A 14,258-nucleotide genomic window follows, 5' to 3' on the forward strand; every position below is an offset into this window, starting at 1 on the left:
GACATTTGCTATCATAATATACACAGAGACAAAGGGTTGTGCAAGAAAACTCTGACTGCAGTCTTTAAACCGAAACAATATTTTCAAGTATAAGGTATTTAAAACCAAAGGCATGTCCTGGAAGTCATGTCCTGTGAGAAGCAGCTGAGAACTCTGGGCTTGTCTAGTTTGGAGAAAAGGAGGTCGAGGAGCGGCCTCGTTGCTCTCTATGGCTCCCTGAGGACAGAAGGTGGAGAGGGAGGTGCTGAGCTCTTCTCCCTGGGATCCAGTGCCAGGGCGCGTGGGAATCGTTCAGAGCTGTCCCAGGGGAGGTTCAGACTGGACATCAGGAAGCATTTCTTTATCAAGAGGGTGGTTAAGCACAGGAAGAGGCTTCCTAGAGAGATAGTCGAAGCCCCATGCCTGTCAGTGTTCAAATGGTATTTGGACACTGCCCTTAATAATATGCTTTAACTTCTGGTGAGCCCTGAAGTGCTCAGGCAAGTTGGACCAGATGATGGTTGTAGGTCCCTTCCAATTGGAATTATTCTGTTCTATTCTAATTATTTCCATGTTTTTAATAGCTTGTTCTGTCTTTCTGTATTTGAAAAGCTGCATATTAAGTGTACTTTTAGCAAATGGTTTCACTGCAAATGGAGAAATCCCATTACATACAACCCTAATGACCTCTACCTATATCTCCAAAATGAATAAAATTTTTAAATACTCTGTGATCTTGCAGAGAGCCATTCTAGAAGCCTGCCCAACCTGAACCAATAAAGAGGAAGGAGAATGACACTACTGACAATAAACTTCAAAATTACGTGCCATACAAAGAGCTAAAGATTTTCATTTTTTCTTAATGCAGCTGTTGCTCCTACCAAACTCATTCCTACTACACATAACTGTTGGCACCCTTTCAGTTGCTCCAAAACAATTATTTCTGCAGCCATGCAGGAAGCCAGCATAGAAACAAATGACCTGCCAGATCATTGTACAGCTATTCAAACAAAGGTACAACTGAGAGGGTCATAAGGAGGACAGAAAGAGCAGTTCTGCTTAGTTCAATCTTACTTTTGGACGAAATAATAAAAACAGTTCTTGAGAATCAAAGTCTTTGATTCAACTGTAGAGACAGAAACTGATTGTGCAATACCGCTTCAATTCAGAGCGGAGCTCTAAACCTATCTCCTCTTATAGTCTGTATTCATGCTTCCCTTCCAGCCCTCCTCTATACACTTAATTCCCAGCAAAACCAATCCACCCCAGACCTCTTCATCTTTGGCTCTAGTTACTCATCCTCATTTTCATTTCCAGCAAGCCTTTTCCTCCTTCTCTACCACACCTTGACAGCTATCAAGGAACAATATTAAGAATAGCAGAAACTAAACTTACTCTCCCATTCCTCATTGACCTTTTGCTAACTCAGACACATAACTACAGGCATAGGCCTGCTTGGTGCTCTATCATATTCAGGTCAGAAGGAATACAAATAATTTACTTACCAGAGCTCCCAGGGAAAAAAAAAAAAAAAAGTGTTACGTATTATGTTTATAAAGATAGCCAAAGGCACTTTCAACTTCAGTGAACACACACTCACCCCCAAAACATGAGGGAATGACTGTACCTTGTTACCACATGGCTCCACGCTGTGAAAACTACAAAAATGCACTGCAAACCTCTGCCAGCTCCAACTGTATTTAAATCCTATATAAATGCCAAATATTTTCATCAATAAACTATTCATACCTTTTTAATTTTTAATTTTTCTTCTTCAGCAGTGCAAAGCTTCAGTTTTAAGTTTGCAACAGCTTCTTGAAGGTAGCTCTTTGATTCATTTGTTCTCTGTGTCTCAGCATCAACCGAAGCAATGGCTGATGTACCTGAAGTCTTCTCTTCAATTACATTCAAAGATGCAACTGCAACATCTGCTTGAATCTAATTCATACAAGAAACAAAACAGTAAAAGAAAGGTTAAAGAGAATTTAACATTCCAGTCAAATCAGATTTCATTTCCAGATGACATTACAGAACTTAAGTAATAAGTAAATACTAAGGTTACTTTTTTTAAACCACCCTTCTCTGAAATCTCATATGTAGGATGTGCTGGCTCAAAAGAAAGGTCCAACAATGGAACAGTAGCTAGCAATTCTAGATGGATTCACATCAGTCCTTCCAATCTCCTGGACTGCTTTTTCAAGAATGCTTTAGGAGAAGGCTTTAAGAAGGAGAATGGCACAAATATCTGAGTTTCCAATGAGGTCAAAATACTCAAAAGAGGTGAAAAGAAACAGAAGTGAAGCTGAATGACCTGTCTCAAAGCATCAAGCTTAGAGGGAAATGAACTCTCCTTGGATTAGTCACTTCATGGTTTCACCCCATGTAGACTGCAAACAGTAGCCATGGAAAGGGAATACAAATTTTTGTGCTAAAATAAATACCTCATCTTGAGGCTAGACCAACAGAGTAAGAGTAATTGGGGTATGTCTGCAACATTTAGTTGATGCTATTTTAGTGTACTGTAGAAGTACAAAAACCGAAACAGAGGTTTCTAGAATACACAACCCAAAACAGATGAAACTTTGATAATAAGCCCACATTTTCAGAAAAGCACAAAAACAAATTAGGTGAAGTTTAAATATTTTGTGGTATAATTAACAAATGCCAAAGCTTTTTTCCTTGTTTAAAAAGAAATTAAAAAGACAAAAGCTTATTTATAAAGCAGGAGAGGAAAAAGTTCGTAAATTAATATCAGCTGCCACTTTTTCAACAACAATTTGAAAGCCCAGTGCACTTGAAATGTGGGGAGGGGTGGCAAAAGGAACATCTCAATGTGTTTGTTAAGAAAGGTTTGACTGATCTGATTTAATTCATTCTATGAAATGGATTAACACCCTTTATTCCAAACAGACACTCAAATAAAAGATTTTCAATAAATAAGTATCTCTTGAAGGATTCAAAGAAAGAAACAAACAAAAATAGCTGAGATCTTGACTGTACATGGACACATAAGATCCAGTAGACAAAACAGCCAGAAAGAAAATTGCGGTTTGTGCTCTGAATTTCCCTTCTGTAAGAAGCAAAAAGAAGCTAGATGTGCTAATTCTACTTCCAAGTACTCCTCAAGATTAGAGTCTGGCACTGCCAAAAACTGTGATGTTGGAACCTGAAAAGTTGAATTTTTTTTTAACATGAAACAAGAGGGTCTGGAGACACAATTACAGAAGAATATAGTTCTAACATTCTGCTCTAACAGGTGTGATAATATTTTATTATAGTTTTATGTGCACCATATTCCTTTAGCTTTCTCTAAAAGTGCAAAGTCTGATCTCCATTTCCAAATAATTTTAAAGGACCCCTCTCAACGTCCCTTCTCCTTTTAGTAACACTCGCTAATGTTATATTCTTCAGTTTCTATTATTTCCTGAATTAAAAAGAGAATGAATTTCGTGTTTGTGGAACCGTGGGTCTGTCAGTAGCTGACCAGAATAAGATGAGAAAGACTGAAACATGACCTACAACTAGAACTCTCACGCACAATTATTCAGAAGTTACAAAGTGTATTTTTTATTTTTAGTAAGATTATGTAACCAAATTACTTTTTAGTTTTAAAAAATACACCTAAGTCTTAGTACTCTGTAATATCCAAAGTGCTCTTTCCAGAGAGCACACAAGCTAAGGCTGCTGGCCTAGCTCAAACAAGAAAGGATACAGGTTATTCACATTTCACCGTTAGCCAAAATTAAAAAGGGTAGGATCTGTTGTGTCTGAAGAAAAGCATATTTTGATCATCCTGCCAGTAATAGAAATCTACTTATCAAAACATTGTTAGAGAGGCAGATGAAGAGCTTTCAACACAGAAAATTACCCTGGCTGGCATCAGTCAAAAAAAGAAAGCAAACACTTCCCCCCCCCCCAAGAAAAAAAGCCACAACTTTTGGATTTCTAAGAAAATTTCTTAGGTATTATTTGCACCTGGGCACATCTCTTCTTCAATTTTTAAAGGCTTTCCTCAGAGCATTAGGCTGGGAACAAATACAAAACAGTAACTAATTCATCACTAAGACTGAAATCTTGGAGCTATACTAGCCAGTCGTTCTGGAAGTGTGAACACACAGATGCTGCTCCAAGGAAAAACAGTAACAGTCAGTTCAATCAAAACAAGTATTTTGCACAAGTTGTTTAAATAGCTGAAGAAAAATGTTTTTAAATGGTCATTATGGAAATCTGTCTTAATCATGAAATTCAACTTTCACCATGAATAGCCCTAGGACTTGATGAGACTACCTGAAAAATAATAAAGCAGCTGGAAACGGGAGGGTCACAAAGTAGCCCAAAATATTGATTGGCTCGGAGAAAGACAAGAGCACTTTCTAATTCAAGTATATACTACTATGCATCCTGAAACAAGGAACTTTACAATCAATAAACTTGTTCAAATAGGTGTCACTGCAATCAATGGCAACAAAAATTCACTTGGGAGGGTAAATCTATTTAATTCTTGTCCACAGCAATCTTGCATTCTTGTGCTAATCTCCAGGCAGAAATTCTTTTCCCTCCTTTGCTCACCTAACCATTTAGTTAAAAACTAAACACTTTCACCCCTCAAAAAGAAGCTAAGATCAGTTCTCAGAAGCAATACAGCCATAAGGAGAGATCAAGATCACACAACTAGGACTGCATCAGATCACCAAAAAAACCACTTGAGAAAACATACAAGTATGACATATATGCACAGCCATAATCTTCATAGCTTTAACAGCAACACATTGTTTTAGAGAATCTTCCTGCTATTGTTTCCTACTTTCATGCCTAGCACTATCAGCATGCCTTTAATAAGTCTCTAACACACTTCTCTCTCTTGCAGTCCATACCAAAGTAGTATGGTGCCTCCCAGTTACAGGATTTAAACATAATTTCAAAATTATTCTACTTCAAAGTCTGTACCACAGAAATCCAAGGACTACCTTCTGCTCTTAAAACGCAATTCAACCTACATTTGCACAGAAAAGATACAATGTTAAGATATTTAATACATTAAGTTCTCTTAGTGAAACAAAAATTGTGGCTTTACCCGTTCTTCAAGAACAGCTGGATTTACAACATTGTTGGCTGTTTGAATAGCTGCTGCCATGTTATCACTTGATAAAATGAATGAGTCGGAAGGAACCAGGCAGGAAGAAGGCACAGAGTGCTCCAGAACAGCATCAGGAGACAAATAGACTTCAGACACTAATGCAAGAAATAAAAACAGAAAACACTCACATGATATGAAGCAGCATTCAAAAATTAATTGTTTCTGAAATCTATACCCAGCAAAACCCATCACAGTAGCAACAAGCATAGTCCTACTGATGTAAAGCTGTGTACCTCTCATGATCTAATTGCACTGAAGAATAATTCCATACAAAGTTCCTGTATTTTTGAGTACTATCAACTTAAGGATATTCAAAATTGTACAATCACACTAAATTTAGAGTTACACAGATGTTTCACAAGACAATTGCCATCAAAAGCAGCAGTTTTAACTTTTGTCTCTTTCCACTCAGATACCCTTTCAGCTTCAGCGTGATTTTTAATCAGCTGTAGAACTGTAGAACCGTATTTAGTTTCCTAAGTTTAATAAATTTTAAAGGTAAAATATCCTCAGCTGTCTTGGAAGATATACACAAACAGCTTACTAAGACACATGATAAAAGCAGTTTTCTATTTTATAAGAGATCAAAAAATAGCAAAGTAAATAACTCTCTAGCTAATAAAACTAAAGTGTAATTAATACCAGAGTGAGAGCTCTTCCACAGCAGTTTCCAGTTATGCCATAAAAATCCTGAACAGTGGATCATCATTATCAACCAATTTAGGTAACCAGGGCAAAACAAAACAGGACAGAAAACTGCATTTTACCCGTTCTCCAGAATTGGAAATGGGACTTTTCAGGCTTTCTTAACATATCATAAGATACCCGCGAAACCCACCAAAGTATTCTATTCATCTTTCCCCTACCGATCGCCTTGTCTGGTTACTAAGGCAGCTTCCTATAACCACATACCTACTCTGTTAGTTCAAATGACAGTGACATGACTTTGATTCTAAAAACCCAGAAAAGTCTCAGTTTTATGCTACCACTTAATATCCTGAATTTCAGTTTGAAGTCAATTTGCACCAGATGGAAACGCAACTAAAATAAATACTTGATCACAAAAGCAAAAAAAGAAACCGAGTCTGAATACAGATGAGGAATGGAGTCTCACAGAGATTAAAGCTTAAGGTATTCCATATTTTGGGGTATCCAATACTAGACATAAGACTTCATTTTTCACATAACACAGTTTTACGTAGAACAATCAAATTGAGCTTTCAGTTATTTCAATTATAGTAATGAATGCTTAGCATTTTAAGGGGGAAGAAAAAACAGAAATAAAACCCCATCTCTAAAGTTATCAAAATAAAGCCTAGGAAGTGAGGAGCAACAACTGGTGACCACCTCTTAACACTGCGGTTTAAAATTATTCATCTAAATACATGACCTTGCAAAAGACAAGAAAAGGTGGCAATTCTCCAAGGTATCACTCAAACATCTTTTTTACAAAACCTTTTTTTCCACTTTCAGCGATGTTAGAAATTCATGAATTAGACATTCTCTAAATTACATGTGCGATGTCTGTTATCCAAGCTCTCTTAATTCATTCCTTTTATGTATATACTGGTGAAATTGTATTAGCATCTTACTTCAGCTCAAAATTCGCTTATGAAAATGACCCTTCTATCATTTCTGCTTACCATGCCTTAATTATCGTAACGGAACAGTTTCAGAACCCCTGAAACAAAAACTTTCCTCTGCTAAATCTGCCTGACTGGACTCCAACAGCTAATGGATGTTCAGGTCCACAGGACTGGGCTAATGCTGGTCTGAAACAAAACTCTGGCAGCACATGTAGTACAGATATTGGCTTTTTAGCACCACTTTACAGATCGTCTCCTCTTCAACTGCTGCACCACCTGCTATGATACACAGCCATTCTGTTAATAATGACAAAATAGTCTTCTACAGTATGTTGCCCTGATGTAATATATGTCCTCTAACTTCTTCAGTAAGCAGGGCAGGAGTCATAGTCCTGATGAACTTCCAAAGAAAACTGGTATTGTTCATAGATCAAAGCTGCAGTACTATAAAAAAAATGCAGCATGTACTCAATCACAGGTATATCAAAATCGCCCAAGAAGGCTGAAATAAAATGCAGATATAAGTTATTGTCATAAACATACTTTAAAAAAATCTGATAATTTCTGAAGCCTTGACTTCCCAATAGTAAGAATATTCTGTCACAGGTCTGTATGCAAGAACTGACAAAACCACACAGTTTACCAGAAGGAGAGATCAGTAAGAGCCTGTAATTTTGCTCATGCAAGAAAAATTCTAAGTCTTTCTCCTAGTAATGAAGCTCAAACCATTATTAAAAATCACTGGGGGATCAGAAATTCTGAAAAAAAAACCAAGTGGATGAACATGAACTGTTAAATCAACATTCCACGTGAGTCCCATACTTTTGAGCTTCAGAATGAAGACATTAGGTATGAAATAAACCACTGAAAAAATAAACATTAGTATCATTTACTAATTGGATGTTATTCATATCCAGCAATTAAGAGAAGCTACGCCAGCAGGGGTCTGAGCAAAAGACCATATAATAATTCTTTGACATACTTTTGTAGAACTTTGCAAACTACTTGCAGCACAGTTCCCCTACGTGTAGGTTTGAGCTGCTAAAAATAAAAAACCCAACGAACAAAACCTAAATTTCCATCCTTAACTATTCACATCTTTGATTATACAATTCACTGACCCTTTAAACTATACTGTATGAACTGTAAACCGTATCACTGAACATTTTCAGTTAAAAGTAATATTCAGATAGAAAGTTTAAAACTGGTTTTGTGTGTCCACATTTCAGTGATCACACCTGAAATTTTGGCAGGAATTTCTGTCAACTGTAACACCAGAACTAGAACAAAGGGATCTACAGCCTGCCTAATGATGAATAAGCAGCTTAGGGAAAAATAAACTGAAAATGACTGTATTTACAGACTTCTCAAACTAGGACACAACAGAACGTGTCAAATCCATTCTAAAGCATGTAAGTAACAAACACCCAATGAAATTAAGCTGCCATTGTTAGTGGAAGACAACTTAATTTATGAAAGAAGAACAGAATCCTTCCCAAAAGAGAAAAAAATCTTTTCCCATGAAACAAGAAGCAAGAACTAAAAATTTTAGTTTAAAATAGACAAAGTATTTCCTGTACTTACACTGCTTTTAGCTCAATGTAAATGTATAACTATTAGAAAAGGTTCAATTGCTTAAAGAATGAGTGGATATATTAACAGCTATCAATTGACACACAATATGCCCGTAATAGTGGTGTAAAAGTCTCAGATGTCATGCATAGCATTCTGCAAAGCTGTAGGGATTTTAGTATTTTCCTTAGCAATTCTCCTCTTCCAAAAACAACACTTTTAATCAGTGTATTTGCAGATCACTGATTCACCAGAATGAGGTGCATTTCCACATCTGTTGGGGAATACAGACTTCAAAAACAACCAAAATGTAAGTCAGTGTTAATTCCAAAAGTGTAATTAGAATTAGGATTAACAGGTAAATGTCTACATAATGCTGAAGATGACAGCAATTTCTCTGTTGACTTCAATAAGCATGAATGTCCTCCTACCAAAAGCAAACACTTGGCTGCTTCTCTACACATACCAGTTTACAGTGGTACATCAACATATAGAGAGGAAGAAAAACCACTCCCATGTGCTTTAAAGATTATTTCCTACAGTTCACAGCAGCAAGCTCTTCTCCACATTTTCTTCTTCCAAAGCCAAGCTATTCTAGGAAATAAGTAATTACACATACTATTCCAACATCTTAAATCTAAGGTCATATGGAAGTACTAACTTCACTTCTTATTTAAGTAAACCTTATGTACAGCTATGGAAAATTTACAACACTGCAACCATTTAGCTGAACCTCAGAAACAAATTAATTGCATTCAATGACTACACAGCACAAGGAAACTGAGAACTCATTGTCCATCAGGTTTTTCTGTTTGCGGTATTTTTTGGGGGGGTTTTGGTTGTGTTTTGTTTTGGGTTTGCCAAAATATTCAATCAATAGGATGGCCTTTTAAAGCAGTTGGACAACTTTAAGCAAGAGAGAGTGCAGGTGGTATGTAATCTAATAAACATGCTACAAGAAAATCTTTCAACCGTATGTAAATTCTAGATAGTCACATCTGAAAAGTTATAGAAGTCATTTTCAAAGCAACATACTCAAGGTACTGGAAATGTCAGCAAACGAAAAACAAGACCATTCCAGAGTTAAATGAGGCTGTATACCATTGTCAACAAAGACCTCTGAACATCATCCAGTCATGGCAAGGAATGAAGCCAGTTCCCTCCCATCTCCTTAGGGACATATTGGTATCCTACTACTATTGCCCACCCCTCCACCACCCCTCTCAAGTCAAGATGTTAATATCCTGCAGAAAACCAAAATTTATTATGAAAAGAAACAACTGAAAACAACCATTTCAACACAACAGCTGAAAACAGAACCTTTTAAGCTACACAGATGTCTGCTTACATGTCTGCACACTAGTACAGTTCACCCCATCTCATACTGCATAGACTTCAAAACATCTGTTCTTTCAATGCTGCAAACAAGACCATCAGAAATACTGAATTCTTAGATGAAACATGAAAAATAGATTTTGTATACATACAGTCCTTCTGCATTGTTAACAAAAGAATATGAGAACAAGGAGAAAAATCTTCCCCAGTAATTTGGAGGATGTTCTGCTATTCAAGCTTTACTTAGAACAATTCACAATCTCCATCTGGGCCAAAACAGTCCTTCTTTGAGGAACTACTGCAGAGAGTCCAGCAGAGGGCTACGAGGATGATGAGGGGACTGAAGCATCTCTCCTATGAGGAAAGGCTGAAGGAGCTCAGCTTGTTTAGCCTGAAGAAGAGAAGGCTGAGAGGGGATCTTAGAAATGCCTTTAAATATCTGCAGGGTGGGTGTCAGGAGGATGGGGCCAGACTCTTTTCAGTGGTGCCCAGCAACAGGACAAGGGGCAATGGGCACAAACTGAAGCACAGGAAGTTCCAGCTGAACACGAGGAAGAACTTCTTCCCTCTGAGGGTGACAGAGCACTGGAACAGGCTGCCCAGGGAGGCTGTGGATTCTCCTTCTCTGGAGATATTCAAAATCTCCCTGGACAAGGTCCTGTGCAGCCTGCTCTGGGTGATCCTGCTTCAGCAGGGGGGTTGGACTAGATGATCCACAGAGGTCCCTTCCAATCCCGAACATTCTGTGATTCTGTAACATCTGCTTGTTTTTTTCATCTGCTCCATTACATGAGCTCCTTGTGATGTCCAGAGCAGAATTCCTGCCAAAACAAAACACTGACACAGCATTTAGAGACCCAGGTCCTATTCCTACTGTTCACTATAAGCAACAGATATTATTCATAACTCTAGAAAAGCAGAGATAACACCAGAATCTGCAAGCACAGTTCTAAATTTCAAGATCCTCCTTAGGCTTAAAGGTACTTAACCTGACACCTACAGAAGTACAAGAAAATTGACAGTTTGTACATTTCTTCTTCAGGAAGAAAAAAACCCTAAAACAAACAAATAAAAAAAGTAGGCACTTCAGTATTCCAGTACACACTTACTGAATTGCAAACTGACATCACTCTTAAAACCTTATTTTTATTAAGTTGCGCAACAATGTGCTTCTATTACTAAGCATCTAAAGAAGAAACAAAGCAAAACTGAATTACAAATAATTCTTTCTCTCATTGAAGTATCTTACTTATCCATTGCAAGGATCATTCTAGAGTCTAAAATACTTGAGAGTTACTTTCTTACATTAAAAAGTGTGTCAAGTTGTCAATAACAACACATTTGCAGTTAGATTTCGCCACTGCATTAAAAATAGCTCAGTTTAAATATTAGTAATAATGTTCAGTAAACAAAATTGTTTGAGAACAGCATAAGTGTTACATTTATTTCCTAAAAAAAATTAAGTTTATGAAGAAAGAGCAAAACCCCCTGAAAAGTGCCACAATAACAAATCAAGAAAATATCATGAGTTTTCTGGCCAGCCATAACAATTAGTACAGTCAGCCTCTTTGAATCTCTTCTGGGAATGAGACAGACCACTGATACAGCACTAGAACATTCCATAATTTATTTTAGAGCTCTTAAAAACTTAAATTTTTGTTTTCAGTTCTGAGCTGTGTTTAAGTCTGAGCCTTAAACATAAGACTTAGTACTCCATTGCTGTTCTCAGAGAGTTCTCATCTTTCCAAAGAACAACTTTTTATTCCAAAAGTGTTTTGTTGTGGCTTTTTTTTTTAAATAGATTTTCCTTTTCTTCAACTTTATGAATACATTTACTGAATCCAACCTAAGAAAACCCTGCTGTTTGAGTAGTTCTCTCACATTTCTCCAAAACCCAGACAACCCTGGGGCCTTAGAAATAATATCTGATTTCTTTTCACACACTGAGAAATACTGCAACAGGTTTCAGTATTTTGTTTTAGAACTTTTTACATCTTACAAACATCAAATATGCTGCAAATTGGTGTGATGAGTAATGTACTCCTCCTCCACAAAGTTCACCGAATCTTGTGTGTATATAATGGTATCACACTCCAAATCTGTCAAAATATCTCAATAGCACCATAATACATTTCAATTTCTGACTTTTTCAGCAAACCTTACTGACTGACAAATTTCCAGGGTAAGATAAGAACTTATATAGAAACAACATTGGGCACACAATTCAGTTACTTCTCTTACTAAAAACATTAACTTACAAGTCAATGCCTAACACGCATTTTCATCGAACCTATTAAAATCTTGCCTCTTGCAACAAGTTAATTTATTCACAGAAACATTTGCATGCAAAAGTCATGTAAAGACTTTACACTAATAAAATATTCTGAATACAAGGGGTTTTCTTTGAATTTTGAAATACTTAAAATAACTTGGTATACAACCTACCCTAGGACTTCTGTCTCACAAATCATACAAAAAACTTCAGTGTTACTTACAAATCATTTAAATTCTACATACCTTATTCGATTTAAAGTAGACTTCATGACATAGACATCGCATAGCTACATTATTCAAGTGCATTCAAATATGCCAATGAATTTAAGCAGTATTTTTAAATAACAGTCAAAATTACAAGATGAATAATAGAGATATTTGGGAAAATACAGTTTCCTTATTATTTGTCTTCCTTTACTTCAAAGGCAAAAAAACCCTATTCTGAAACGTATGAAAGCCAGTAGTGCCAGAAATAAATACATAAAAACATTTGAAGAACAAGATTTATGGAGAGCTTATATCGACATAAATGCTTGTATTATATTTAAAACTATAATTAGTTTTCATAATTTATTCAGCACAATAATATAATAACAGGCAGAAATCTTTGATTCCTGATAAAAGAATAAAATATGGGTTTTTTCTCCTAGTGCTGCTAAAGTGATGTTTTGTTTTGTGAAAGCAGTGAAATCTAGAATAAATTCCCACAAAACCAACTCCCAATCAGTAACACCCTTTTAATCACTGATATTGTACATTTATCCACTATCAATAAGCTTTTATTAGTTTCTTAAAACCCAGACAGGCACCAGGCATTTATATAAATTAATAAAAGTAGCTGCCTAATGTTTCAGCTTCTGTTTGAGGTAAAGGATCTGCAATATATTCTCTAACTTAAAAAACTGCTTAAGTAAAAATGATCATTCTCCCTGCCCCCAAAGCAACTGAAAGACTTTATCACAGTCAGAGAAATCTAATGGAGAAAGTAACATGTTCAAGTCCTATTTTTAAGTCTAGTTTTTGTACGTTTTCCCATCATTCACAACAGACCTTCCATACTTAAAAGTAAGAATATCCCTAGAGTAAAGAAGCTCCGTTTCTTCCTCCCATGAGATGCTAGTCAGCCTTTGAACTGGATAAACCATACTTCTCTTTCGCTCCTCAAGAAAGTTTAACTTTGAGAAGCGCAGCTTCCCAAAACAATTACTCGGGAACATTCTTATGATAGGGTTTCACTGCTGCCCATTCTTTTATTGTGCATATACACCCTTCTGGGTACTAATACATACAGTGAACACGGAAGGACAGAAATAAATTATTAAGAATTTTTATAGTGACTTTATCCATACCTGTAGGAAATGCTGCCCAAGCAATAGCAGGGGAGGTAGTCTGCTTTTCACCGTTTCCACATTCGTAACTCTCTGCTGCCTAGAAACATGAAAAAATTATTGTTACGTATTTTAAAAAATACTATAAATTCCTATAAAAATAGCTGACAATAGTTAAATTTCAATATTAAGTAATCCAAGTAACATACCTCAAATCCTCCAAACTCATCGTCATCCATCTTTCAACTGGAACTAGAATATAGCAGAAATCTTGATTTAAAAACAAGAACAAAACCACTAAATTGTTATATCCCCTTTAGTCACAGAATAGCAATAAAAACTTTGTAAAACCAAAGGTATGGTGTTAGTTTTAAAGGACAGACTTGGGCAGAACAAGTCACTGTGGTCAAACCGTAAAAGCCCAGCAGTACGAAGTAATACAGTGATCTACACTGCAGGAAAATCGGTATATTTAATTGGTCAGTCTCATAAGAGAAATGGACTGATTATATCATCAACTAGGAGTCAAAAGACAAAATGACTCATGTATTTGTACTTCAATTACACGTCAGATAAGTTGAGATCTTCAACTGAATACAACTGCTACCTAGCTCATCCATGTGCTCCTCATAACCTCATCACCTCCCCATTCAGAAATAAGCATTCAGTCTTTCTCCCAAGTACTCATCTCCACAGGTTGCCTGAAGTCGCCCAATTTACAAGTTCTACAAAAGATCAAGGGACATAAATAGGAACTTTTTCACATAGAGGATGCAAGAGCTAGAACTGTAAGATGTTTCTTAAGAAGCACTTTTTTATTGATCCAGATAAATGAAAAAATTTGGTATTTTACAATGGAATTTGATTATCTTCAATAGAAAAGATAAGCACTGTGCATCAATATTGTCAAACATCTTCTGAAAGCAGGAAAGTAGAAAAAGCTTTCCAGAATAGGAAAACAGAAAGATGGTACTTTAAAAGCTGTATCTATTGCTCTCAGTAACATCAGTGAAGTCCCCAGTACCTCAACAAATGGTACTGAAAACA

At 36.3% G+C, this 14,258-nt stretch overlaps 1 protein-coding gene across 7 annotated transcripts in view; it reads right to left on the reverse strand.

Annotated features, from left to right (window-relative positions):
- CCDC91 (coiled-coil domain containing 91) overlaps positions 1 to 14,258 on the reverse strand; it is a 166,403-nt gene that overhangs the window by 123,473 nt on the left and 28,672 nt on the right. For 6 of the 7 annotated variants that reach the window (XR_012766080.1, XR_012766079.1, XM_075441969.1 and 3 more), the window contains exons 2-5: positions 13,421 to 13,463; positions 13,233 to 13,311; positions 5,054 to 5,211; positions 1,729 to 1,917 (exon numbers count right to left, since the gene is read on the reverse strand). Coding sequence is in view for 5 of the 7 variants with exons in the window: in XM_075441969.1 (XP_075298084.1) it covers positions 1,729 to 1,917; positions 5,054 to 5,211; positions 13,233 to 13,311; positions 13,421 to 13,450 (456 nt within the window). In the remaining 2 variants the exon portion in view is untranslated. Of the gene's footprint in view, positions 1 to 1,728; positions 1,918 to 5,053; positions 5,212 to 13,232; positions 13,312 to 13,420; positions 13,482 to 14,258 lie in introns of all 7 variants that reach the window. The other variant, XM_075441951.1, reaches the window with a different exon arrangement.

This window comes from Opisthocomus hoazin, chromosome 1 (genome assembly GCF_030867145.1).
Source record: "Opisthocomus hoazin isolate bOpiHoa1 chromosome 1, bOpiHoa1.hap1, whole genome shotgun sequence".
NCBI classification, from domain to species: Eukaryota; Metazoa; Chordata; class Aves; order Opisthocomiformes; family Opisthocomidae; genus Opisthocomus; species Opisthocomus hoazin.